Source organism: Pongo abelii, chromosome 8 (genome assembly GCF_028885655.2).
Source record: "Pongo abelii isolate AG06213 chromosome 8, NHGRI_mPonAbe1-v2.0_pri, whole genome shotgun sequence".
NCBI lineage: Eukaryota > Metazoa > Chordata > Mammalia > Primates > Hominidae > Pongo > Pongo abelii.
In genome coordinates this window covers 83590172-83617387 of record NC_071993.2, presented here as the reverse complement: position 1 = coordinate 83617387, position 27216 = coordinate 83590172, and the positions used below count along the sequence as shown (strand labels likewise).

General features: G+C 35.7%; 1 protein-coding gene across 3 annotated transcripts in view; it reads right to left on the bottom strand.

The window, feature by feature from the left end:
- ANK3 (ankyrin 3) overlaps window positions 1–27216 on the bottom strand; it is a 701719-nt gene that overhangs the window by 589276 nt on the left and 85227 nt on the right. For 2 of the 3 annotated variants that reach the window (XM_054521804.2, XM_054521780.2), the window contains exon 2: window positions 1519–1557. The exons of the other annotated variant lie outside the window; for it this stretch is intronic. In XM_054521804.2, coding sequence (XP_054377779.1) covers window positions 1519–1557 — 39 coding nt within the window. The remainder of the gene's footprint in view (window positions 1–1518; window positions 1558–27216) is intronic. 3 annotated transcript variants of the gene reach the window in all.

Sequence of the window (27216 nt, the reverse complement as noted above, 5' to 3'; positions counted from 1 at the left end):
AACCAATGTCAAAGTCTTACTAGACTACATTATCATTCTTAGGAGTCCTTCATGAAAAAAACCAGCATCACTCAGTGCTTTCACTGAACAAAAACCAAAAAAAAAAAATCATTTTAGGAAGAGAATTCAGACTGGGTACCATGGCTCACGCCTGTAATCCCAGCACTTTGGGAGGTCGAAGCTGGTGGATCACCTGAGGTCAGGAGTTCGAGACCAGCCTGGCCAACCTGGCGAAACCCCATCTCTATGAAAAATACAAAAATTAGCTGGGCATGGTGGTGTGTGCCTCTATTTCCAGCTGCTTGGGAGACTGAGGCAGGAGAATTGTTTGAACCCAGGAGGCAGATGTTGCAGTGAGCTGCGATCATATCACTGCACTCCAGCCTGGGCAACAGAGCAAGACTCTGTCAAAAAAAAAAGATAATTCAAGTGTACCACAGAATTGTGTAGTGAATATGTTACAGAAACAAAATAACTAAAAGACCATAGATAGAAAATAGAATTATAAGTTAATTAATAATTAGTTTAATCATATGAAATAGCTGGTGTTAGACTATTTTTTAGTTACCAAAATGGCAATTTCACATAATTCAACCTAGTAAAATATATACATATGAATGCAGAAGTCATCTTAGGAAAAAAATAATAATAATGTGAATTATATTGATATTTATTAAGCTCTTATTATGGCACCAAGTTAAACGTTTTGCTTCAATAAATTCTCATAATAAACTTATGAGGCAGATACTATTATTCATCTATTTCTATATGAAGAAAATGAAGCAAGGAGAACTGACATTCTAATACAGTCTGTCCTAACCCTTACCTGACCCTGCTGGTTGGAAAGAATAGTGGATGGCATGAGCACATGGAAAGATGAATGGTGATGACTCCAGGAAGATGAGAGGCTGAGAGGGAGAGAGTTGAAGCATTTACACATCACTATATAGGGGAAAGGTAGCCTGCATAGCCCATTGAGCAGAATATCCTTCAAGGTAGACAGACATATCAGGTTACCATAGCTAGAGCTCTTTCACTACTAAAATAATTGAAGTGACTCTCCTTTTTCTAATTCCAGATCTAGAAGCAAACATCTGATCATAATTGGACTCCCATGTAGACTTTTCAGTTTAGCTAAATCAAACATTTAATTTTCATGGCATTATCAGTGGAGAAATGGATGCTGTATCAGTCTCCAGGGGGTCTTGGTTACTCTGTACCTGCCATTAAATCAAGCCTCAAATGCACAGCTGAGAAGCAGATGTGAAACACAACTAATAGCAGCATAGAATTATCCTACCACGAGCACATGTCCGGGTGGCCAGGTTGCCCCACTAAGCAAGAGTATAAGCCTTCAAATTGTTCTCTAGTTAAATAACAATAACAGCAACAACAACAATAAACTGGTTTAAAAGGACCATCTCCTGTAAATAATTCATTCAACTCTAATGTTTATAATTATAAGAAGAAACTTGTCCACACAAAATATTTGTTGAGTTTAGTGGTAATTTTCATTACCTTTCTAGAGCTTCGTGAATAATCTGATCCAAAGTCACCCTAAAAAAGTAAAGAAACAAACATTTAGCAAACATGAAAGAATTCCATATATTTACCATGACAGTGATTTACACACGCACATTATTAATTGACTTATAAACATAGTAAGTTCCTTAAAAGGGGAGAACACAAAGTAAAACAGAGGAAATAAGATGAATTCTAGTTTAAAAAAAGACATCTGCAGGAAATGCTTAGATAACTACAAAATAAAGAAAAGCAGGGACACCAAATCAATAGCATCAATGGTTTAAAGAGAATTTTTAAAAATGAAATTGTGCCAGATACATTAAAAAAGTATGATCTTGAACTTGAAATGAATATGCCAATGGGATGCAACTGTAACAGTAATAAAGATAATTTAAAATTTTTTTCCTCCACATGAAAATGCTGGCATCAGAAAACATTTTCCCATATAACTTTCTTGCACAGCTATTATGAGAAATCCATTTTCTCCCAAACTTCATTACTGTAAATACTGTTTACCAAGGGTCAGAATAGCAAGGCTTGTAGAGCCAAAAGTCTGATTATGCAAGAGATGACATGGTTCCTATAATATTATTACAACCTCAAAATAGAAAACCAAGGATCTACTCTGACTACAGGAACTCCAAGATGAAGATTAAGGCTGACTTTCTGTTTTTACAAAATGCTAACTTTATTCCATCAGGGAAGAAATACCTTTAGCTCATTTCCTATCAGAATATAGTAATATGTGCAATATGCAAATTATTCCAACTGGTACTGAAGTTTAAATACATAGAATGTAAAGAAAGCAACATTCTACTTTGTAGTTAACTCTAACTACACTTGTGTACATTTCATTTGACTCCATCAAAGGCTATTCAAATTGACACCAAAAAAATTATTTCATCTTGTCAGCTGTAAAAAGCCCACTATCAACTCATACAGAATTAAATCTGCAATTTCATGTTTCTATTTGAGCTTCCAATAAAGAAAAAAATAGAAAGAAATTAACATTTCTAAAACCTTAACTTTATTCCTGGTATCTCAGCTACATTTTCTTATTTAATCTTCACAGCTTCTAAAACAGTAAATGTAATAGCTTTGTATAATCATAAAAGCAATGCACATTCATTACAGAAAATGTGCCAAGCACAAAAAATGAAAATCAATCATAGTCCTACCATTAGAGGAAAGTTAATATTTTGTGTTGTTCTCTTTCAATACACACAGTCTCACATATACAGTGTTTTAAACAAGATTGAAATTATTTCATATATACAGTATATCTTGCCTTTTCCCCTTAAAATCATATCATTTCTCCATATTATAGTCTCAAAATGTGGTCTTGATAGTTGCATCCTAATCTACCTATTTCCATGGCAAGATTTTTTCAAATACTTCCTAGTATTTATGATATACTTTTGTGTCTAGCACATCTAACATTGTAATAATCTCCTTGCACAAAAATCTTGACTTTACATCTGCTGATTTCCTTAAGAGAAATTCACCAAAATGGTATTGTTGAAGAAAAGGAACAAACTTTTTTCATGGCACTTGCCTATCATGTGCCCACCAAAAAGGCAAAATCTATAGATTGCTCATCAAAAGAACAATTCGCAGTGTAGGAAAGTGCCCATTTCTCTAAACATTCACAAATATATCTTAGCATTTTCATAAAATGCTTTTTTATTTCATAGTGAAATGGTATGTACTTTTTATTCGAGTTATTTTTTCTTGTTATTACAAGGAAGCAATTTTTACAATCTATTGCAGTTCTTCCCCTTTATGCCTTTGACTGTCTTTACTTAGGATGTTTGTGGTTTTCTATTGATTTATAAGAGCTCTTTAGAAATAAGGATATTAATCATTTGTGTATCATAATTATATAAATATTTTCATTTGCTTTCCCAGTCGGTTATTTGCATTTAGGTTTGGTTTATAATGGTTTTGATGCACAGAAGTTTAAATTTTATGTAATGAAACATATCAATCGTTTACTTTGGGATGTCTGCTCTGGGCTTCTATGCTTAGAAAGTTCTTCCTCAATCCAATATCAATTAAATAGCTACTTATGCTTGTCCTCCCAGTCCCTATCACTATCTTTTACCCTTGGCTTTTTTTTAACCCATGTGGACTTTATCATAGGTATAACGTGAGATGAGTACTTACTACAATTTTTGACTGCCACCTCTCACAGACTTTCCCCAGCACCACTGGTGAAATCATTTATTCCTTCCTGGTTCATCAGTGCAAAATCTGCTTTGAGGCACAACTGAGCTCTGATGTCAGTTTTTGACACCTGGGCAAGTCTAGCTTGTCAATATCTATCTTGTAGCCTTGTTGTAAGGATTAAACCAGATAATGTACAGAAATCCCTTCAGTGCCTAGCACAGCATAAGTGCTTGATTAAGCCAACCAGACACTAGATTCAGGGCTGTTCATTTCTCTTCCTCTGATCCATCTGTCAATTCTTGTGCTCACAGCATAAACTTTATAGAGCACACAACATTTGTTCAGAAAAGATACTTTGAACTTCTTTTTCAAAAAATGTTCTTGGCTATTTCTACCTGTTTGTTCTTTACACAGGCCCAACTCACTTTTCATTACAGTTATTCTTCAGATGCTCTTTTCCTGAAATTCTCTCTCTCATTTTCTTTTTTGCACATCTTATTACATAGGCCAGAATTTCCAAAACAATGTTTAAAAGTAATAGTAAGCACAGATATTCTAGTCTTTTAACTGATTAAAAGAGCAAGGCTTCTAGAGGCTCATAATTGAGTTTGATGTTGACTATGGGCTTAAGACAGGTAGTCTTTATAACATTGTGGAAGCATCCTTCAGTTCTTTATTTTATGATATTAATTTTTTTTATCTCCTTCTCACAGAGGAAACTGATTTTTAAAGCAGTAATATGAGTTGCCCAAAGTCATGCAGCCAGTACAATGGTGGGGCCTGAATGCACACCCAGGTTATCTGGCTCCAGTGTCTATTTTCCATTGCAACCATGCCACCATCCTATAATGTAGTCAGTCTCCAACCCAGTTATATGCTTTGTCCAAAATTTATATATAGCCAAAAAGAATTGTTGTTTAGACCTTATAAAACATCTTCTTACAAAAGTAAAGCAATAAAGGATGGCTAGTTTATTAGCTTACCTAAAGAAATGTAGGTCACTCATTATTATCTGTAGAAACATTTTAATATTCATCAGTATTTCTATGGGAAAGCAAATTAGTAGGAGACACCAGAGACACAGGTGGGACTTCTCCTTAGTCATCCTCTAAGCAGAGAGAATAAAAAACTCTCATAGCTTTGGCCACTGGAGGTACAAACACTGAAGCAGAAAAGAGTAGGACTTTGAAGCAAAACAGAAACTCTTGGAGGAAAAGGGTTGAGTTAGCAGGTAAGAAGGACATGGTGGTAAACAGCAAGGTAGAAGGAGAAAACCAGAGTGAAATGTTTCTGTGGCATCCCCTGGCCTTCTCCTTCTTTCTCATATACCCATTAAGGTTGAAGGTGTCTGTCAGAGCAAATGCCAAGTATAAATAAGATCTGGCCCATCCGCTTTCCTTTTCATGACCACCAGCCAAACTCTGATCCAAATGTTTCTCCTCTACAGCTCACCACATTATGGAAAGGCAAGTTTGGCTCCTATTCACCTGACCCTAAATAAATACATGTCTTTCTGTGCCACTCTAGGACAATTTAACTTTAGCAACTGTTGAAAAATTGACAGGAAATTAAAACTAGAAATAAGAAAAAAAAATGTCCAGTATTAGAAAGCTTCATAATCAAAGTTGACCCTATAGTGGTTCCTAGAAGAAAATTACCCAGGTCATCCTCTTTCTTTAGGTTAGTTTTGCCCTCTTCTGGAAGAGCTCCTTCACCCCCAGGCTTTCTCCCATCTCCCTAACAGGAACCTCAGATCCTGCCCCTCCCAAACCTCTCTGTACCACCAAAACATATAGATCCTACCCTCTTTTCCTTCCCCATGCCCAGGCCCACTCCCAAAGAGTCTTGAGTCTATCTTGCTAAGACCTCATCTGATAACCAAGTCTTGAAAAACACACCCACACCCACCTTTTCTGATAACCAGCTGCACACCAAGACCCTGTTCCTCCCTAACACTGCCTCCAATCTAAGTTCCTCTTCCCAGATCTCATTCTGCCAAGCAGGTCAAAATCATATGCTATGAGGTAAAGTGATGTGCTTAAGTAGAATCTGAATAAACAGAATTAAACTAATTATAATTAAATTTAGTGGAATACAATTTAAATAGAAAATATCTCTTTTGCTTTGCTCTTTTCATAGGCCAGGCCATATATTCAGGTTCCACAGAAAAACAAAAATGCTTGGTTCTTGACTCCTGTCTTGACATTAGTAAAAATGGAAAGCACAATCATGTGCCTAGGGCTCTCACATTTTATCTTCTTTGGCTCACAATCCTGTAGAGCCTCAGGGAGATGTTATTATTTTTATTTGATAAAAGATGAAACTGATGAGCAAAGAAATGAGTGAATTGCCTGGAGTTACACAGTCAGTAATGGAAGCAACGGAACCTGAACCCAGGACTTCTGTTGTCAAATGTCAAGTTCTTCCTGTTTGCTGAAACTGATGCCTACAGTCTCCAGAACAATTAGTTACCAAACATTTACTATTTCTACTAGAGCTACAGAAGCAATCATGGTTCATTTCTCAGCAATTGCTCTCCAATAAGACTATTCTGAAGTCCACAGTAATTAATTTAAGACTGTCTTACACAGTTCTTGTTTCTTCCTTGACTGAATTCTCTTCTGGTAACAAGCCAGGATATATGGGCCAAATCATGCCTGCATTTATAAAGCCAGGAATGAGAATTATAATATTACTACAAATGCTAAATTAAAAAGATTGAACATTATTTATAATAACTATATACCAACTTATAAATGATTTATTTTAAATAATGACCCTGTTTCCAAGGAGATCTTGCACTGGCGACTTTCCATATCTGACATATTTCTTATTTTACATTTCCAGCTAATCAATGTGTATGATAATGAAGAATTATTCTATCCATGATTCAAAATGCATCTCCATCAAAGGTGTTGATTATATTTGTGTGAAAATCAAGTTTAGTTATATTAGGACCATCCATCTAAAATAATTGCAGTTAATCCTTGTATCTGCCAGGTACTGTTCTAAAGAGTTTACAAACATTATCTTATCTAATCCTCACCTAACAACCCTATGAGGCAGGTACTTTTATTACCTCCATTTTACATAAAAGGAAACTGAGGCACAAAGAGAATAAGTAACTTACCCAAAGTTACACAGTAAATAAGTAACAGAGCCTATATCTGAACCCAGGTTGAGTGACTCCAGAGTCCAGACAGTTTCAATAACTTGTAGTTTCCAGAGGCTCATTTGATACCAAGGATTAGGCATGAATTTAAATGTTTTTATATTGACCACTAGAATCAAAGTGTGACATCTTGACAGCCCACTTAAGAAACCATTAGTTGTGTTATTGCTTTTTGTTCTTCCTTGAAGTGGCTTTTTTGTATTTAGCAATAACGCTAATTACCAAGACCACTTGTTCTTTTAAAGTAGTGATTTTTTTAATGAATAAAAAGAAAATGGATACCTTCTCTAATAACAAGTAAAACAGCCTTTTGGAGTTACTGGGCATTTAATGTATGCACAGCATAAGCCATATTTGATCATTTAAACAACATGAGGTAGGAATTAGTATTGTTATCATTTTATAGATGAAGAATCTGAGACTTAGAGAGATTGACTAAATTGCCCAAAGTTACACAGCTTATATACATGGCAAAGACAGCATTCAAACCCAAGTCTGTCTTCAGAGCCCTGCTCCTAGCTGTTCTGTGACCTGCCTGCAATCTGCTTTACTGAAATAACACTGGTTAAATTAGAGAAAAGCAATTTGGTCAAATATTTCTCCTCTGCAAATGATGCAAGGCAACACAATGCAATGCAATGCAATGTGTTCGCTTATACCTACAAATGCACCTGCCAAGATGTTGAAGAGAAGTGCCTACTGGAATGCAGCATTCTAAAAAGGACCTTTGAGAGAGAGAGGTGCTAGAACAGTACTATTTATCTCACTCATTTACATAACTAAGATTCTAGATTGTTTTGTCCTGAATTTGACATTTTATTTTTAATTTCCTTAAAGAAATGTCTACTACAGAGCTCAGAAAGTACAGATCTCCAAATATATCATTTTAAACACACTTGAATAAATGAACTGAGATGATTCTCATTTACAATATTTTTGCATTAGAGAGCAGTGAAACAATTTGTCACTATCACATCAACATTCCACACTCTCCTGGGGTCATGTAATTCATGGCAGGTTTGAGGAGCATAATATCAACCAATTTGTTGAGAAAAGTCATCATCCACTTGTTGAACTCAGACCAACTAATACAGTTAGAATGAACTACTAGCAAATTCCAAGTAGCACATTTATTGTTAGCAATTTTTATCTAGTTAAAAAATATTTCTAACATCATCTATGTTTTTTTCAAGATGATATTCAAGCAATATAATGAGGCTCTGTAAAGAACAAAGACAAATACTACCACTATGGATCCAGGAGCAGGTCTGATCCAATTACTCAGCTGATAATATAGTGGCAACTCAAATCGTAAATTTTAAGTCAGATGGGAGATGTTTGAACCCTGGCCTGGAATAACAATGCAAGATCAAAGTCAATTCGAGCAAAATGGTGCTGAGGCTTACTCAATCTGCTATTAATCACACAGTGGTGAAGAGTGCAAGTTCTAGAACACGCAAACCTGAAATATTGCCTCAGTTTCCTCATTTATGATGGAATAATGATTATGCTGCTACCTAAATGGTTGTTAGGATGAAATGAGGTGATGGATGTAGAATGGGTAAATGCTTAATAAATATTAGCTGTTGCAGATGTTATCAATTTAGCTCCCCAATTTCACAGACATGTTTGGAAAGCCAGAAAGTTGGTTTGGAAAGCCAATAAGTTTGTAGGTAAGTTAACTAAACCTACAAAAAATAGGCCTGAGGCTTTATTTTTTTTTTTTTTTTTTTTTTTTTTTTGAGATGAAGCCTTGCTCTGTTGCCCAGGCTGGAGTGCAGCGGCATGATCTCGGCTCACTGCAACCTCCGCTTCCCAGGTACAAGTGATTCTCCTGCCTCAGCCTCCTGAGTATCTGAGATTACAGGCATGCCACCACACCCAGCTAGTTTTTGTATTTTTAGTAGAGATGGGGATTCATCATGTTGGTCAGGCTGGTCTCAAGCTCCTGACCTCATGATTCACCTGCCTCAGCCTCCCAAAGTGCTGGGATTACAAGAGTGAGCCACCGTGCCCGGCTGCCTGGGGCTTTAAAGTCACTTCTAAGAGAGAAACTGAGGACAAGAGCTACTGCTGTCTTGTTTACCACTGTATCTCTTGTACCTGACATAGCATCTGATAAATACATGCTCATTAAATACATGCTGAATCATTATATGAATGAATATATTAAAAGAGCTATCTTAGTAAAATGCATACTGGAATCCTGGCAGGGGAGAAAACGGGCTTTTAAAATGAGAGAGAGGAGAGAGCATAGATCTGAAGTTAAGTGAATCCTATCAAGTTATTTTTCACATGGGACCAGTGGAACCCAGTCAGATCCTTCAGGTTAGATTCTACAAAATCCCTGATCTATATGTAGTGTCAAATGCTGCATACTGACCAAAGAACGCAATGCTAGTGTTTACGTGCTCAAGTGAATTCAGTTATTTAAAACTCCTCAAAAGAATTTCCCCTAACCACCTCAGCCCATATGGAACTTAAGAGGGCTTATTACAGAAACTATTCATTTGGCTTTAATATAACAGAGAAGCCACCATTTTAAGGAGTCTGTACTTGTGACAGTAAACATGTATTGGGTCTTCCCCCAGAAGGTAGGATTTAGATTCTCCCTTCTCCCCATATTCCATCCCTTCCAGATTCAGGCATGATCTTGGCTTTTACAGGAAATATGAAGAGGAATAAGGTATGATCTTTACTCTGGAGGCACTTACTGTCTTAGAAAGAGCATAAGGCAGGTACAAAAATAACTGTAACGCAAAGCCAACTGTAGCAAGTGCCACAGAGATGTACAAAGAAAGGGATCCAAAAAGGAATCAAATAAATCTATTTTAAGCAATTAAGCTTTTTTGACAGTGAGGGCACTATCATACACACGATACCACAAGGATGGGTTGGAGTTTGAATGGGCAAGGACACAGCAGATAGATAGCAAGGGGAAAGGCCAGGTAGGAAAACACAGGGTGATTAAGTAACCTGGGACCACTTTGACATTTTGTTAGTTTATGGGGCCAAAAAAGAAAATATTTATAATAAAAGCCACCTGAAAAATATGGAACATAGGGGCAAAAATGCATTAAGAAGATATCATAGGTTGTTGAGCAGGAAAGTGACAATGACTAAGACTATTCATTAGAGAAATTTACCTGGCAAGGATATTAAATGGACTGGACAGGTAAGTAGATGAAGGACCTCAGCAGTAAGGAATTAACCTTGCCCAAAGAGAGGTCTGGTCTTCACTCTTAGCACTCAGGCAGTAATCTCTAAGCCCTTGGGATATCATGCAGGAAAAGAGTGCCTTTGTTCTCTTTGGGGCTTTAGGCCACCTCTCAGAGTCTATGCAAACAATGTGATTTATATATGGTAGGGTGCCTGTGGCTACACAATATCAGGAGCAATCAACAATATCTCTGTGACCAAACACACCTGTGTGACTGAGTCTCAGTCACATAACTCTGTATATTCTCACTTATGAGTGGGAGCTAAACACTGAGTACACATGGACACAAAGAAGGGAACAGACACTGAGGCCTACTTGAGGGTAGAGGGAGGGAGAAGAGCAAGGATGGAAAAACTACCTTTTGAGTGCTATGCTTGTTACCTGGATGGTGAACTACTCTGTACACCAAACCTCCATGATACAATTTACCTACATAACAAACTTGCACATGTACCCCTCAACCTAAATTAAAAGTAAAAAATAAAAATAAAAACAAAAATAGATAAATAAAAGCTACTCGTCACTGCAATCAAAGCTAATGGGGATGTAGGTAATATATTTAATACAGTCGATAAAGTACAAAGTATTTTAAAAAAAACTCTGCACACCAAGGCTTGGGTGTGCTTCCCTGGTTGGCACTACCCATGTATGTTGTCACACACTGTTGCTGGAAGAAGTGGCATCATCCACACAACTACACTGGGAAAGAACAACTGGAAGCTTGGAGCTCTTCTAGACCCTGATCTGTGTTCCCCAGTCTTCCCTTGCTTGATTTGAATCTGTATTCTTTTGCTCTTATAAACTGGAACTGTGAATATAAAAGCTTTCAGAGTGCTAGGAGTCTTTCTAGCAAGTTATTAAACCTGAGGGTGGCCTTAGAACTCAAAAACTTACAGTTGGTGTCAGAAATGAACATGGTCTTGGTATCTTCCTAATTTCACACCAACCAGCACAAGAAACCCTCTGCAACAGTGCATGAGGTTATAGAGGCTTAAAAAAAAAAAAAAAAAAAAAAAAAAAAAACAGTGGTGGAATTGAGGAGGCATGAATGCTAGAACTTTATAGAAAACAAACAAAAATGGGTAGAGATCTGATAGATACAGGAAACTTAAAGGAGTATTCCTGAGAGAAAATAATCAATTAAATTGTTAGTAAATGAAAATTGAGAACTTAGAAGGAAGATCTAGTTTGAGGAGAACAAGGTGAAGCAGGGGAAATGAGAAGTACGCGTGACTTCAATTCCTCTTCCCTGTGCACACACACACCAATACCCCGCTTGAGAGGTGAAGTCTGTTCCTTTACCCTTTGGCATCTTGTCTGGCCAACAGAACACGTACCCACCATGTGCTGTAGCCACTTTGAACCTAGCCTTTAAGAGGACTGGCGGGCCCTGCTTCCTGCCTCTTGGTACCCTGAGCCACCATATGAAACAGTCCAAGCTACTCTACCGAGAGAGGGAGCCACAAGGGGAAAACCAAGGCACCAGACCTGGGAGTAGAGAAGACATCTTGGACGTGCAGAGCAGTGGGGACTTTAGATGGCTGCACACACACAAGAGACAAGAACCCCAAGGAGTCATGAGAGATGATAATGCATTGTTGTTTAAGCCACTATGCTTTAGGATGGTTTGTTATGTGGTAATAGACATTCGAATTGCAAGACAGTAAATATAATTCACCGACATCATTGTCCCTAGCTAATTTCTTTATATAGAAATTATGTGATCGCCTAAGATAATGGAGGTCAGAAGAAGAACTAATTAAAATCCACAAATGATGCAAAGAGCTTGACAACATTCTATTATGTGGCTACAGATTATCAAAATCAGTTTATTTCCCAAAGTACCTAATTTATGTGTTAAGGAGCCACTAGGCTAATGTACTCAATTACATCTCTGATTATACCTGGCTCATCCTCCCCACTTATTTCCTATCTCCATTATTTCTGGCTTATTAATATCTACAATCTCATCCTGTTTGAAAAATTACTGGCAAGCTCATTTAGTTTTGTTTTATTTGCCATGATACTAGAAGGTAACACACACATACACATCTTTATCTTAGGTTTATTTTGCTGTTCTAAAAGTTTTTCAAAAGAATGCATGGTTCTTATAAAATTATGATAGTCTGATCCTAAAAACTGAGATAAAATATAGATTAAAGTAACACCTAGGACATTAGTACATATTTTTTAAATGCTGAATGAATAAATAAACAGAGCAATGACATTCAAAGCTGTCAACTTTTATATGAGCACTTGTTCCAGGAAAATAAGGGTTCTTATTTCTCTTTATTGAACAAGAAAAGAAAAAAGAACAAGAAACATCTTCTCTTGGAAGATGGTCCCTTTGGGAGACTGATGAACCCCCTGGAGCCCTTCTCAGAATAGTGTTTTTAAAGGCATAGAACAAAACAGGGCTGGTAAGGAAGACAAACAAATTGAAATACCATTATTTCTCCTGACCTCCATTATCTTGGGTGATTACATACTTTCTAAGTAAAGAAATTAGCTAAAAACAATGACATTGTTGAATTATATTTACTGTATTGCAATATCACAGTTTTAAGATATTTTAAAAAACAAATTTGTGATAAAATATTTGCTTCTTTATTAATGCATTATATTGTACAAATAGTAGGTCTAATAACAACTATAATTTTTAAATAGTAAAGAGCATAAATAATACTTCAAGACATCTTCAACAAAGATAATGAAATATAATAGTATTCATAATTACTACAGTGACAAAGTCACAATTCATACTACTGTGGTTTATGCCTATGTTCATAATTAAAGAAATAGCTAAATTTTCATTTAGGGATTACTGAAATGAATATTTTTTACCATCCAAGGAGACCTTGGAAATTCTACTCACAGCCAGTTGATTTAAACCTTCTGCATTAAAGCCCTGGACAGGTCTATTGTTAATTACATTGAATTCACAGTTCTTCCAAAACATTGAGCCTTAGTGCCTGAGAGATGCTAGTACCCTGACAAAATTTAAAAGGTAAAAGGAGACATCTGCTTTAAAAGACAGTGGGAATGAGGTTAAGAGGCAGAGTTGGACAGGGTTAACAGGTACAAAGGGCCTAGGGCTATATGCCTATTTGAAGTTTTAGCAGTATAATACTCAAGTTGAAATACTAGCATGTAGTCAGACTGAGGACCAGCTGGAGAGGGAGACCAGGACAGGAACAGAATGGTTTTCAAGAAAACCACATAGAGGCAAAAGTGGGACCATGAGATTGGAGGAGGGAAATAAAAAACCCTGGAAAAGATAGGAGGGAGAAAGAGAACAGAGCCTTGGGATTTGCCAAATTTAGGGAGAGAAGCAAGGGACTGAAGACAGAGAAAGGCCTAAAAGTAGTGAATAAAAAATAGTAAAAGGTTCATTCAATTCAGGGTCACATCAGAAGAGAAACAAGAGAGTCTGAATCAGAGGTGTAGATTAGCTGTGATATCCAATTTAAACATACAACACTAAATTCATTGATATTAAAGGAACTCATAACACGAAATTACATAGCAAAACAAACTGCAATTTCTAGAACGAACTGCACTTATCTTCTACTTAATTCTTCCATTCAGTATTGACTCAAGATCTATCAAGGGGAAACAAAGACAGTTAAAAGGGGGCTATATATCATAACAAATTCTACTTGACATTGTTATCGTCCATCATTAAAAAAAAAAATAAAAAATTTTTTAAAAAGGCATCCGTATTCTGCTGCCAGAAACCTCTATACAGGGAATGAAGGTCTTAATGATCAAGGCTAATTAATCCTTGTTGGGTAGGCTTGATAGCAAATGGAACGTTGGTATACAGTATAAAAGACTATTAATGTTATGTCAAAGTCTTCCATGCAATTTTTTAAATCTGAAAAACATGAAACAAGCTAATTAGCTATGATATTGTTTATCTGACTTATTTGACATGAATTAATCTTTTATTTGGTCAAGACTCTGCCCTCTGATCAGCTATGATCAGTTGGATGACTCTGAACCCCAAACTTCCTACTTTTTTCTCTTTAATTAACATACACCTGAATAGTACTTTTTGTATACCAGACCCAATTCCAAGCCCTTTACAAATTTAAATACATTTAATCCTCAAAACAACCCCATAACATCACTAGTGTTGTTATCTTCATTATACGAATAAGGAAACTGAGCCCTGGAGAGGTTAATTAACTTGTTTGAGATCACAGAGCTAGTAAATGATCAAACCAGAATTCATGCCCAGGGAGTCTAACTCCAAAGTTCATGCTTTCAAGCAGGACACTCTGTTACCTACTGCTCAAAGATATCCTGTGACAGAGAAAACGAATGCACACAATAATATTTGTAATGTATTCTCAACAATAAACCCTTAATTTGCTAAATGCCAAGGATTTCATTTTATACTTTTCCTAAATTCAATACTCTCATCCTCAATTGATAATATCCATTAAGTTACTAATTCCCTTATCTGTAAAACTATCAGGACTATGTCAAATGCCATTTATAGGTGAACGTCATTGTTCCAGAACCCCATAGTTTGGAATTCAGGGTAATTTGCTCTCATTTTACTTGAAGCTACTCTTTGCTAAAGGTTTTATGACATGACAACATCATGGATTAGAATATCTGCTTTTGATTTTCTATCAAACCCAACACACCTCCTCTATGCAAGCTGCACCTGATAAAGCATTGTTTACTTTTATCTTTTTCTCTCAAATCCCCCATGATCATCCAGGAGCAATTCGTGTGTTCTCTGATTCTCTGAAGTGCTGAATTATGACCCTATGATTCTGTGCTTAGCCTCTGCTGCAGAAAGGAATAGCTTTACATGTCCCACGGGAAACCCCAGCTTCAGGAAAGATTGTTGGAGAGCTCCCAGACAAAATGGTTTCAAGAAAATAAAACAAGGGAGTCCCAACATCATGTATTGCCACAATTTCAGAGGAAGAATTGGCAAGTTAAATAAATAAATAAATAAACAAACCAGATCACAACATTAAAATTGTAAAACTTGAAGTTCACTCATCTTTAAAAAAAATCGTTAATATACGTGGATCTAATTTGCTGACTTGTTGTCATAACATTTTTCCCACTTAATGGTGTGTCACTCTATGAAGTTAAAAATGATTATTTGTAGACAATTGACATGACATGCCTAACATTTCCAATTGGTTAGGAATTTCAAAATGATTGCTAAAGGACTGAATATATCAAAATGTTTTTGAGTAGTATGCTTAAAACTTCTCTTCAACTTAGGTATTTGCCATTTTATCGAAAATAGTTTCTCTGCTTTTTTGTTGTTGTTGTTCTTTTGAAAAGCCACATTGAGCAACGAGTCACCAGGTGATTTCCCTTCTTTATTTCTGAGTTCCATTTCAAAGACAAAAAAAAAATACTCTTCTTCTTCTTTATCTTCTCACATGTACCTGAGCTGCTAGGGTTCAAGGTTGTTAAGGAGACCATTAAAACAAAAACGTATGCTTATTTGACAAGGAGCTTTATTACATGGAAGTTTATATCCACGTCAAACATTTAAGGCAATTTAAATTTTTAGTATCTCCAGAGACCAAGTTAAATGGCTGCTAAAAACTAGCTTTTTACAGCAGTTTTCAATTTCTATTTAATTTATTTGAAGAAAAGGTAACAAGCATCATATTTAAAATATCTGTTGAAGTTAGCTAAGATATCAAAATATTATGTTTGCTTTATTTTTCTTTATTGGATCACTAAATAAATATCATTCAGATTCACTATCATCTCGAGCTAGATGATATTGAAAAATACATAATGGCGGATTGTTGCCATAGTAACTCCTCCACAACCACACATTTTCTATGGCAACCCAGGATCCATGGAATACTAATGAAAACCCATAGCAACAGAGTCAAAGAGGTGATGTCTAGAGACCAAATAGCTCGTGTAACATTTATTATAAATGTTATGGATGCTTTCGTATATTTAACAAACAAAATCAGTGTTCAAAGGCAATATTAGCTAGAAAATATAAAAGACATATTAAAAATCTTTTCTAAAAAAAATGAATGCCTCTGGTATTTAAAGAATCTACATCAATATAATAATAAATGTGAGAATATGTAATTTATATTTTTTAAATACAGACTCATAATTTTTAATGAAAATGGATATACCTTTCCCCAGTTGCAAAAGATGTGCATGCTACATTGCAATGTGAACCCTCAAAGCAATTCAATAGCACTTTGTTTAGATTTTATGTTTTATTATTTGATTTTACTTTAACATTTTCCTAGTTCCTATTCTTTTCAAGAGTCCAGCTATGTAACCTCTGAAAGTCTTGGGTTCTCGTTTGCAGGAGGATGTTGTATTTAAAGGACATTAAAGCCTCTATGATTCCTATTCTACCATTTACCAGCATATGAATTTACATAAATCATTTAATCTGAGTGTCAGTTTCTTATCTGTCAAAGGGCATGATATCTCCCTCCTCCTCATTACCAATTTGCTGCAAAATGTGCTAGATATAAAAAAGCACTCTGTGAAAAAAATTAATACAGCTAAAGAAAAAAACTAAAATGTTTCTTTACATTTTTATTTTAAGACATTAGAGTTAATTATAAAGATCCATTTATAATCCATGCATATTATAAATTATTTTGATGTACAATTATTTATTTTGTACCTGCCATGTTATCAATTGTTGCTGTAACAGCAAGATGAACAAGATAGATAGGTAGGTAGGTCCCTGCATTCATAGAGCTTATGTTCCAGCAGAAAATGTTAGAAAATAAGTAAGTAAACAAAGGCGACTAAGAAATGTGAAAGTGCTGCAGAGGAACTAATCAGAGTGAAGTGATTAGAGGATTCTTAAGATGTGGGCTAGTTTGGGTCAGGTTGCAGGTCAGTGATCTGGGAGGAAGGAAGGGGCTGTGAAATTGAACTTTCAGGATAAGGAGCCAGCCATGGGAGGAGGTGGACAGCCAGGCAGCAGGACAGCTGTTATAAGACACTGCAGTAGGAAAGAGGTTAATATGTTGACAAAAAAGCACAGAGGTCAGTGGGGATAAAGAGCATAGAACACGGACAGGATAATGTGGTATGAAAACCTAGATGGAGAGAAAGCTAAAGTCGGACCCTGTTTTTATGACTGTGTGGACAATGGATTGCACAGAGGGACCAGAAAGGAGCCTACAACATCACCAACATGAGCGACGATGGTATGACTTGTGCCAAGGACGTGGCACTGCTGACAGCAAGAAGTGAACATAAATAAGATCTACCCTGGAGGTAGAGAAAACACGATTTGCTGATGGATTTGGGTACAGGACATAAAAGTGAGCGGGAATCAATTATGACTCCCAGGTTTTTGATAAGAACAACTGGGTGGCTGATGATGCCATCTCCTACGATGGGAATTATGAAGAGGTGAACAGGTTTGGGATGGCAGGAAGAGGTGGGCTGTGTCAGGTAATCAGGGCTCTATTTTGTACTTATCTGCCTGTTAAGTATTTTCCCAGTCCAAAGTCATAGATTTCCTTATAAATAGTTAATACTGGCTGGGCATGGTGGCTCACGCCTGTAATCCCAGTACTTTGGGAGGCCAAGGTGGGTGGATCATGAGGTCAGGAGATTGAGACCATCCTGGCCAACCAAGTAAAACCCCGTCTCTACTAAAAATACCAAAAAAAAAATTATCTGGGCATGGTGGTGCGTGCCTGTAGTCCCAGCCACTTGGGAGGCTGCGGCAGGAGAATTGCTTGAACCTGGGAGGCAGAGGTTGCAGTAATCCAAGATCACACCATTGTACCCTAGCCTGGTGACAGAATGATACTCCATCTCAAAAAATAAAATAAAATAAAAATAAATAAATAGTTATTACTATTTCATTAATTGTTATCCATAAATATAAAACCTATAGCAATCCAAAAAGACTCTTCTTTCAAAACATGCATCAAAATTATACACGGAAATTGTTAAATCATCAAAATCATAAAAGTATATTAGACAAATAATACTCGTGTGATAATGAAATAACATAGGGAAGAATACAGATCTAGAGCAATACATTCAAACTTTGGAAAATATGGAATAATTTAGAGAAAATAAAAATGACCTCTAATCCTATCATCCAAAGATAAACCATGTTAATATTTTAATTAATACAAGTCAAATTTTTTTATCTTGGAGTATTTAACTATTTATGGTAAGGCTACCTAAAATAAAAATTTACATTTCAAAAAGTATTGAAATGAACTAGGGGATTACAATTTACACCTAGATATTATCAAGTGCCTTAAAGTCTAGTCTCAGCCAAGGAACGCAATTAAAGACATAAGAATGGAACCAGTTGGTAGGGAGGGCCCAGCCAATTTTGGGATGCTGGTGTTTCCCATCAACTAGTTCCCTGCTATCAACTGCTAACTTCAAACCATGTATCTACAAAATCAGACATTCAGCTCAGATAAAATAAACTTAAAAAAATACCATTTAATGTTACGTTGGGGCCTTATAATTGATACGCTACCTATTTATTTAGGTAAAAACCAAATTGCTTTCATCATCAGCAAAGCATTCATCCTTTAATCACATTTCAATCTCTTCTAATTTACGTATAAGACAACACTTACATATAGTTTTTAGAATTCTATATTATAGCTCAATAGAATTCAAAACATTTGCTTTCCAAAAATCTTGACTATTAGCAAAAAGAAAAAAAAAACAGATTTAGGAAAGCATAAAGTTTAAGATGATAGGTCTTTGTTTAAAACTACTTATTCTTGCCAGACCATGGTAGCTTGTACCTGTAATCTCAGCATTTTGGGAAGCCAAGGAGGAAGGCTCATTTGAGCCCAAGAGTTCAAGAGAAGACTGGGCAACACACTGAGATCCTGTCTTTACAAAATTGTTTTTTTTTAAATTAGCTGGGCAAGGTGGTTCATGCCTATGGTCCCAGCTACTCAAGAAGCTGAGGCAGGAACATCGCTTGAGCCCAAGAGTTTGAGACCAGTCTGGGCAACATAGTGAGAACCCACCTCTATAAAAAAATTTAGTAACATTAGCCAGGCACAGTGGCTCATACCTGTAGTACAGGTCCCTAGGAGGCTGAAGCAGGAGGATTGCCAGAAAGCCGAGGCTGTAGTGAGCCATGATCATACCACTGTACTCCAGCCTGGGTGACACAGCAAGACCCTGTCTTCAAAAACAAAAAAAAAGAAAAACGAAAAAAAACCCTACTTATTCTTGCTTTGATAGTTGACTTTATTATACAAATTAAAGCTGTATGAATTTTTAAATATTCTATTTTGAGGTTATTGTCTCTATTAGGTATTTCCAGATAGACTAGTGTATATAGAGATTCTATACTTAGCTCCAATTTGATAAATTCAAATAAAAGTTATGTTTAAAATTTTATTATTATTCACATTGGGTTTAACTAAAATTTTCTTTAAAAATTCTGAAATGCAATTTCCGCCTGAATTAAATCCAAGTTTAGCAGGTATGCAAAACAATGCAGTCATCACAATACCTACTGAAAATAATCACTATCACGACATACAGCAAAGCTTAAGACATTTTATTGCATGCAATAATTGCACATTAAATAATGCAGAAAATATGCCTCCCAAGACTGAAAAAAAAATGTAAATCACAAAGACTTACTTAAAGTTATTTTTAAGTGTTATCATGTGGCTAGGAATAATTTATTTTCTAATAATAGACTGCGGGAGTTTTTTTAAGCAAATACAATGAATCATCATATAAGTTAAAAATAATGAACGTTTATTGATACAAAGGAAATACTAGTTCCTAGAGAATGTCAAAGCATGTAAATCTTATGCAATATGAACATATATATTTAAGGAAATCTAAACAAATGTATAGATTTGGATACAAAATGTGGTCATGATTTATTGCTTTAAATTTTAGCTGGCCAATCCAATAAAATCAAACAAGGATTTAAAAAAATAGAGCTGGGCAGGGAGGTCAGGGCATTGGGTAAGGGTATTCTACCTCTTTGGTTTTCTGGATAACTATAGGTGATATTTACAAATATGCAACATGGTAAAGGAAATCATTGGCAGAGCAATTTCCTAAACCTCCACACCACCTGAAGCATCCATATTGGGTTCTCTCTTTTTCTTTCATTTTCTCTTAAGTTGAAAATCCACGCTTGCCACTGAATATCTGCTGTTGTTTTTGCCTAAGAAATATTGCCAATGCTTCCTGCCTTACAGCCAAACACAAAAGAGAGGGTATTTTAACATAAGACGGACAAAGAAATAGAATACATATCTCGTGGAACTTGTGTAAACTCCAATGCTTTGATCAAAATAAGAGACATATCTCAATTATAATAAAGTCTGCATGGAGTTCAGTTGTAACTATTTGAGTGGAGAATAGTTCACTTCAGTTGATTCACTAATTCTGTATAATGGGATATAACAAGCTTTACAACCCACAGAATAATGTAGAATCCTTGAGATTAATTTGGAAGTTTTTTACCTACTATTTCTGTTTGGGTTTTGTTCAGTTGGTCTAGGTTGGTTGGGTGGAAATCTCTGAAGGCACATGATAATTCAACAAGAAGAGGAAAATAGTACAAGATTGTCAAGTATTTGTATTTCAAAATTCTCCCCTAAACCAACTTTTTTATGATTTATACCTTGAGTAAAAAAATGAGCTAATAAGAAATATTGAGAAGTGAAGCCAGCTGGACTTCCTGGGTCCAATGGGAACTTGGAGAGCTTGTCTGTCTAGCTAAAGGATTGTAAACGGACCAATCAGCACTCCTAAAACAGACCAATCAGCACTCTGTAAGACGGAACACTCGCACTCTGTAAAATGGGCCAATCAGCTCTCTGTAAAATGGACCGATCAGGAGGATGTGTGTGGGGCCAAATAAGGGAATAAAAGCAGGCCACCAGAGCCAGCAGCAGCAACCAGCTTGGGTCCCCTTCAACGCTGTGGAAGCTTTGTTCTTTTGCTTTTCACAATAAATCTTACTGTTGCTTACTCTTTGGGTCCACACTACCTTTATGAGCCGTAACACTCACGGAGAAGGTCTGCAGCTTCACTCCTGAAGCCAGCGAGACCGCGAACCCACCGGGAGGAACAAACAACTCCGGACGCGCCGCCTTTATGCGCTGTTAACACTTACCGCGAAAGTCTGCGGCTTCACTCCTGAAGTCAGTGAGAGAACGAACCTACCAGAAGGAAGAAACTCCGGACACATCTGAACATCTGAAGGAACAAACTCCGCACACACCATCTTTAAGAACTTTAACACTCACCACGAGGGTCCGCGGCTTCATTCTTGAAGTCAGTGAGACCAAGAACCCACCGGAAGGAACCAATTCTGGACACAGTATGATTTACTGAATATTAAACAAAGGTTTATGATACTATTGGGAGCTCACGCATTTCTAAAACCTTAATAATGCAGGGGTTAAACTTCAGGCTTATTTCAGTTTTCTTAACTCTCTATCCTATCTACACCTCCAGATATAGTCTTGGTGGAAAGACCTCTCATCATTTAAAAGGTGGTTACACCTAAATTCTTTTTACCTATCTGTAGAGAGTGGTCTTTCTGAGACTTCTTCAGATTTAATATCTACTGATTTATCTGTAATTTGAATAAACTCATGTAATTAGAGTCCCAGCCCGGCACGAATCTTATTAGAAGCAGTTAATATAAATGTGAGAGCAGCAAACATGCCTAAGAAAAAATCTATAAAATTAGATTGAATAGATAGAAGTACAACAACCAAGGGCAACTCCTTCTAAGGCCTGATAGACCTAATATCAATAGTTTCTTAACACCTTATCAGTTTGTACCTGATTTCATACAAGTGGTTCCAAGTCATTCATAGAACATTTCACATATGACCTCCATACTAGTAAAATCCAAACTATGAGGAGGTATTTGCCCAAAACTCAAGTACAGGTCCATTATTCAGGACTTAAAATGTTCATAGTCATTTTAAAAAAATAAATTATTATAGCTTAAACCCTGGATATTACCAAAAAAAAAGCTCATTGCAGCCAAAAATAACTGAAGAATCAGATTAATAGTGCTTTAAACAAAAATTATAATACACAGCCCCAGAGAGCCTTTTCTCTCATCTCACATTGCAAAACAGGTAAAAGCCTTAAAATTATGGCATAAGTAGAAATAGACAAAGGCCAGGGATGTCCACAAGCAGGACAACTACTCTGATGTTAACTCTTGACATTTGAGAACTCTTAAGGAAATATTTCACAGCCATATAAGCATCTTATTTTAACTATATTCATAGTGAAACATTTTAAGCTTCAATATCTGCTAAGATAAATGAAAAGTAGCCCAATATATTTTGCTTTGAAATTAAGTTGACACATCATGGTGAGAAGAGAATTAGTTTAAAAACCAAAATCATGCTTATTAAAAGAATCTTTGGCAAGCTGGAAATTTAAATCATTACATAATATAGCTAAATGTTGCTTTTAATAGGCAACACAAATTTAATTTCTATATCCACAAGGAAGAAATTTGGCTTCTCTTTTTCTAAAAAAAATTTTAACCCTTGCTTACACATTCAAAACTTAGATCTAGTCGGGAATATAAAGGCCACTTTATACACCAAGAAGTAGGGGTTCAAAGGGGTTAGTGACTTGACCAAGATCGCTCAACCTATTAATTCCTAAGCTAAGCTGGAAAAAAATCAACCTCCAAAGTCTCAATTCCTCTGTTCTTAACGTTGTCCAACTTTCTTCTCTTCGTGTGATGGCTAACTTTGCATCTGGTTTTTCAGTACAAAATACCTATGATTTGCTTATATTTTAATAAGGCAGACAGCTAAGATGAAATCTTCACCCTGTGAGAGGCTGAGTTAGTAAGAGCCCAGACAGAACATCCATCCAGGAAAAACAGCAGATTCTGTGTTCAGCTCAAGAAAGACTGCTTCAGGCAGGGCTATGCCTGCACAGAAGTGCAATGTCTACTGCTTAGATGACAAGAAAGAATCAAAACTACTGAATTTACAAGAACAGACAAGGCATCAACCTACTCTCCTAAAAAACAAGCAACAAAAAAGAGTTGCTACCATATTTAGCTGCTGGGTGTTAACTATCAAATGAAACAGAGCCCATGATATGAAAAGATTTGGGAACATTTGTAAGAAGTAAGAAAAACAAAGCCAATGGTAAGCAGTTGAACTTTACTACATTTAAGGTTTGTGCAAACCCATGAAATGGAGAAGATTGGGCAGTGCATTTCACTTGCTCAAGACCATGCAGAACCCTTCACACCTGTTTCTTACTTTCAAATTCTGCTTTATTTCCTACTACATTCTCACTCCAAACACACCCATAGTGCCAGCTAAACCATGCAGTGCCTATGCCATGCTGTTTCACATTTCAGTCACCTTAAATAATCCATCTTTCTAACATTTTTTCTCTCTTTAACCTTATTAAAACTGCTTTTCCTCAGATACTTAATAAAAAACTTTACAGGTTCTTCCTAGGCAGAATTTGATCACCCTTTTCCCCATGCTACTAAGTTCCCCAACTTATCACATTCTGGTGATTGGCTTACTATCTCTCTTCATGACCCACTTATGAGCCTTTAGGGGAGAAGGTTGTGCTTGATTCTTCCTGGCAATGGACGTTGCATAGCAATTGCATTTGATACACATTCACTGAAAGAAGAAAATAGACAGTGCCATTGAGGGTGTGGCAAAATGAGTACTTTCATACAATGCCAAAGGGAAACTGGTACAATCTTTCTAGAAACTATTTAACAATATATTTGTAGTATCTTACTACTCTCAAATTCTTTGAACTAATAATTCCACCTTAAGACATATATCACAAAGATATAGCTGGATATATAAAACAAAGATTCATGTTCCAGGATTTTTAACATGGCCTTCTCTGACATAGTGAAAAACTGGAATCAAGTATAATATTCTAAAAATAAGGGAAGAGTTAAATAAATCATGGATCCTCTTCAGGGTGAAATGAGATTATAACAGATGACATGAGAAAAATACTATAATGTTAAGTGAAATATGCATTTATGAAATAAACCCAACTACATAATATTTCTTATTCCTGTTTCTAACCCTAAAAGATTAACTGCTATAGGAATTTCCTTTCTGATGTAAATTAAAGAATATTTGTAACAATGTTTATTCAGACATTGAAAAACAAGCAGCTCTGACCTGTGATCCCTGAGTGAAGAGGGAGGAGTGAGTTCAGCCCTGAGTGCTCATTTTGCCACACCCTCAATAGGTTGGCCCCAACTTTCTGAGAGCCAGTTTGAAGCCACAGTGCCGGAAGGAAGAACCCCAACATAGTGCAACAGTCGGAAATAATTCCAATTTGTAAGCTGAGTACAAGACGGGAGTGAACTGCACTGAAGGTTCCAAAGATCTGCAAAGAAGTTCACTGCATCATTAAATGAGTACAGATCTATGCATGGATGAGGTGAAACTCCATGAGGTAGAAGAAAGAACCAGTAGGCTGAAAAGTTCCTAGAGCTTACACAGGGTTACAAATAATTCATGTTGCCATCAGCCAGAGTGGAGAGACTTTGTAATACATGCGATATTGGGTAGACCTCAAGAAGGTCATGCCTTAGTAGTAGGGCTAAATTAGCCTGAGAACAGGCACTACTCTGGATCTGCCATAACAAAACTTACAAGCAGCTCCAAAAGATTAAACTGATCTGCAAGTAACAACTACATAACAGAGCAAAAAATCCAATCCTGTTTAAAGGAACAAAACAAAATCCAGCATTCAACAATATAAAAATCTTAATGCCTGATACCTAATCAAAAATTAGCAGACATGCAAAGAAGCAGAAAAAAAAATCCATCAAAACAGAAACAGAAATGACAGAGATGATGGAATTAGCACATAAAAATGTTAACAAAGTTATTTAAAATATTATAAATATTCTCAAGCCTATAAAGGAAAATACAACCATAATAAAGAGAGAAATAAAAAAATATATAAACACCCAGATAAAATTTCTAGAACTGAAAATATGCCAAATAACTTCTAGAGTCAAATGTAGTCTAGATGAGCTTAACAGAAAATTAGACATCATAAGAACAAAAGATCAATGAGTTTGAAGACAGAAATACAAATTATCCTAAATAAAGCACAGACAGAAAAACGACTGAAAACGTGAACAGAGTATCAGTAACCAGCGGGACAATATCAAGCAGTCTAACATGTATAATTGTAGTCTCAAAGAAAGGAGGAGAAGTACAAAAATATTTGAAGAAGTTATGGCTGAAAATTTTCCAAATTTGATAAAAAGCCTATAGATTTTAGAAGTTCAACAAACCCCAAATAGAATAAAAATAAAGAAAACCACACAAAGATACATCATAATCAAATTGCTGATAAAGAGTGATAAAATGATAAAGAAAATATGCTAAAAGCAGACAGAGACAAAAGGACACATTAAGTAAGAGCAAAACTAAGAACGACAGAAGATGTCAGAAACCAAGCAAATGGGAAGATAATGAAATGTTAGCTTCAAAGTTCTGAAAGAAGAGAATTATATAGAATTCTATATTCAGCAAAAATATATTTCAAAAATGAAGATGAAATAAAAAGTTTTAGACCAAAAAGAAAAAAAAAAGCTTAGAGAATTTATTACCACTAGACCTCCACTAAAAGATGGAAATTTAGTTCTTAAGGTCTTAGAAGAGAAACGAAGAGTTCCCAAAGCAGCAAATATAAGAAGTAATTTTAAAAATATTTTAATCTATTAACAATATTATATATATTTATATTTTAAGTTACTTTTTAATGTAAAAATAACAATTACATATTATGGTGTTTATAACATGTAGAAGTAAAATGTGTAATAAGCTCATAAAACAATGAGATGAACAAATAGAAGTATACTGTTGTAAGATTCTTACATGGGTGGTATATTAGAATTTGAATATATAATGATATTAAATATACATAGAGTAGTCCATAGACAAACCACTAAAGTAAATAACTGCTAAAGATAAAACACAGTATTTCTAATAAGCTAATAAATGAGATAAAACAGAATCCTTAAAAATAGTTATTTCAAAAGAAGAATGGAAAACAAAAACAAAGAACACATGGATCAAATAGTAAACAGATAGCAAATTAACAGATGTAAACCAAATCATATCAATAATTACATTTACCATAAATCATTTAACATTCCAATGAAAAAGCAAAAAGTATCAAGCTGGATAAAAAAATAAGACTCACCTATATGCTTTCTATGAGAAATCTGCTTGAAATTTATAGACACAGGTTAAAAGTAAAATGACGAAAGACGATAGATCATACAAATACTAGCAAAGACAAAAAAAAGCCAAAAAGGCTAAATTCATATGAGAAAAGTAAGCTTGAGAATAAAGAATATTATCATCGGTAAAAACAGGCATTTTATAATAAGGAGTTAATTTAACGAGAAGATTTAATAATAATTTACAATGTGCATGTGTCCAATAACAGAGCTTCAAAATATTACACGATATAAAACTTGATAGAACAGAAAATTCAGCTACATAATTAAAACATACACACACATAAAAACAAATGTATTATAATAAAATGTGAAGCATTATTTTCTCTCTTATATTTTTCTGTATTTTGAGATTTTTTTCAATAAGCACATACTCAATGTTAATAATCCTGTTATCCTGGCTCCATCTTATTTTTAATCTGTCAGCCCTTCCTTGACCTGGTGACAGACTGTGATGGTTAATAGTAAGTGGCAACTTGATTTGAAGGATACAAAGTATTGATCCTGGGTGTGTCTGTGAGGGTGTTGCCAAAGGAGAATAACATTTGAGTCAGTAGGCTGGGAAAGGCAGACCCACTCCTAATCTGGGTGGACACAATCTAATCAGCTGCCAGCACAGCCAGAATAAAGCAGGGAGAAAAATGTAAAAATGTGAGACTGGCCTAGCCTCCCAGCCTACATCTTTCTCCTGTACTGGATGCTTGCTGCCCTCGGACTCCAAGCTCTTCAGTTTTGAAACTCGGACTGGCTCTACTTGCTCCACAAGCTTGCAGACAGCCTATTGTGGGAACTTGTGATTGTATAAGTTAATACTTAATAAATTCCCCTTTATATCTATCTATCTATCTATCTATCTATCTATCTATC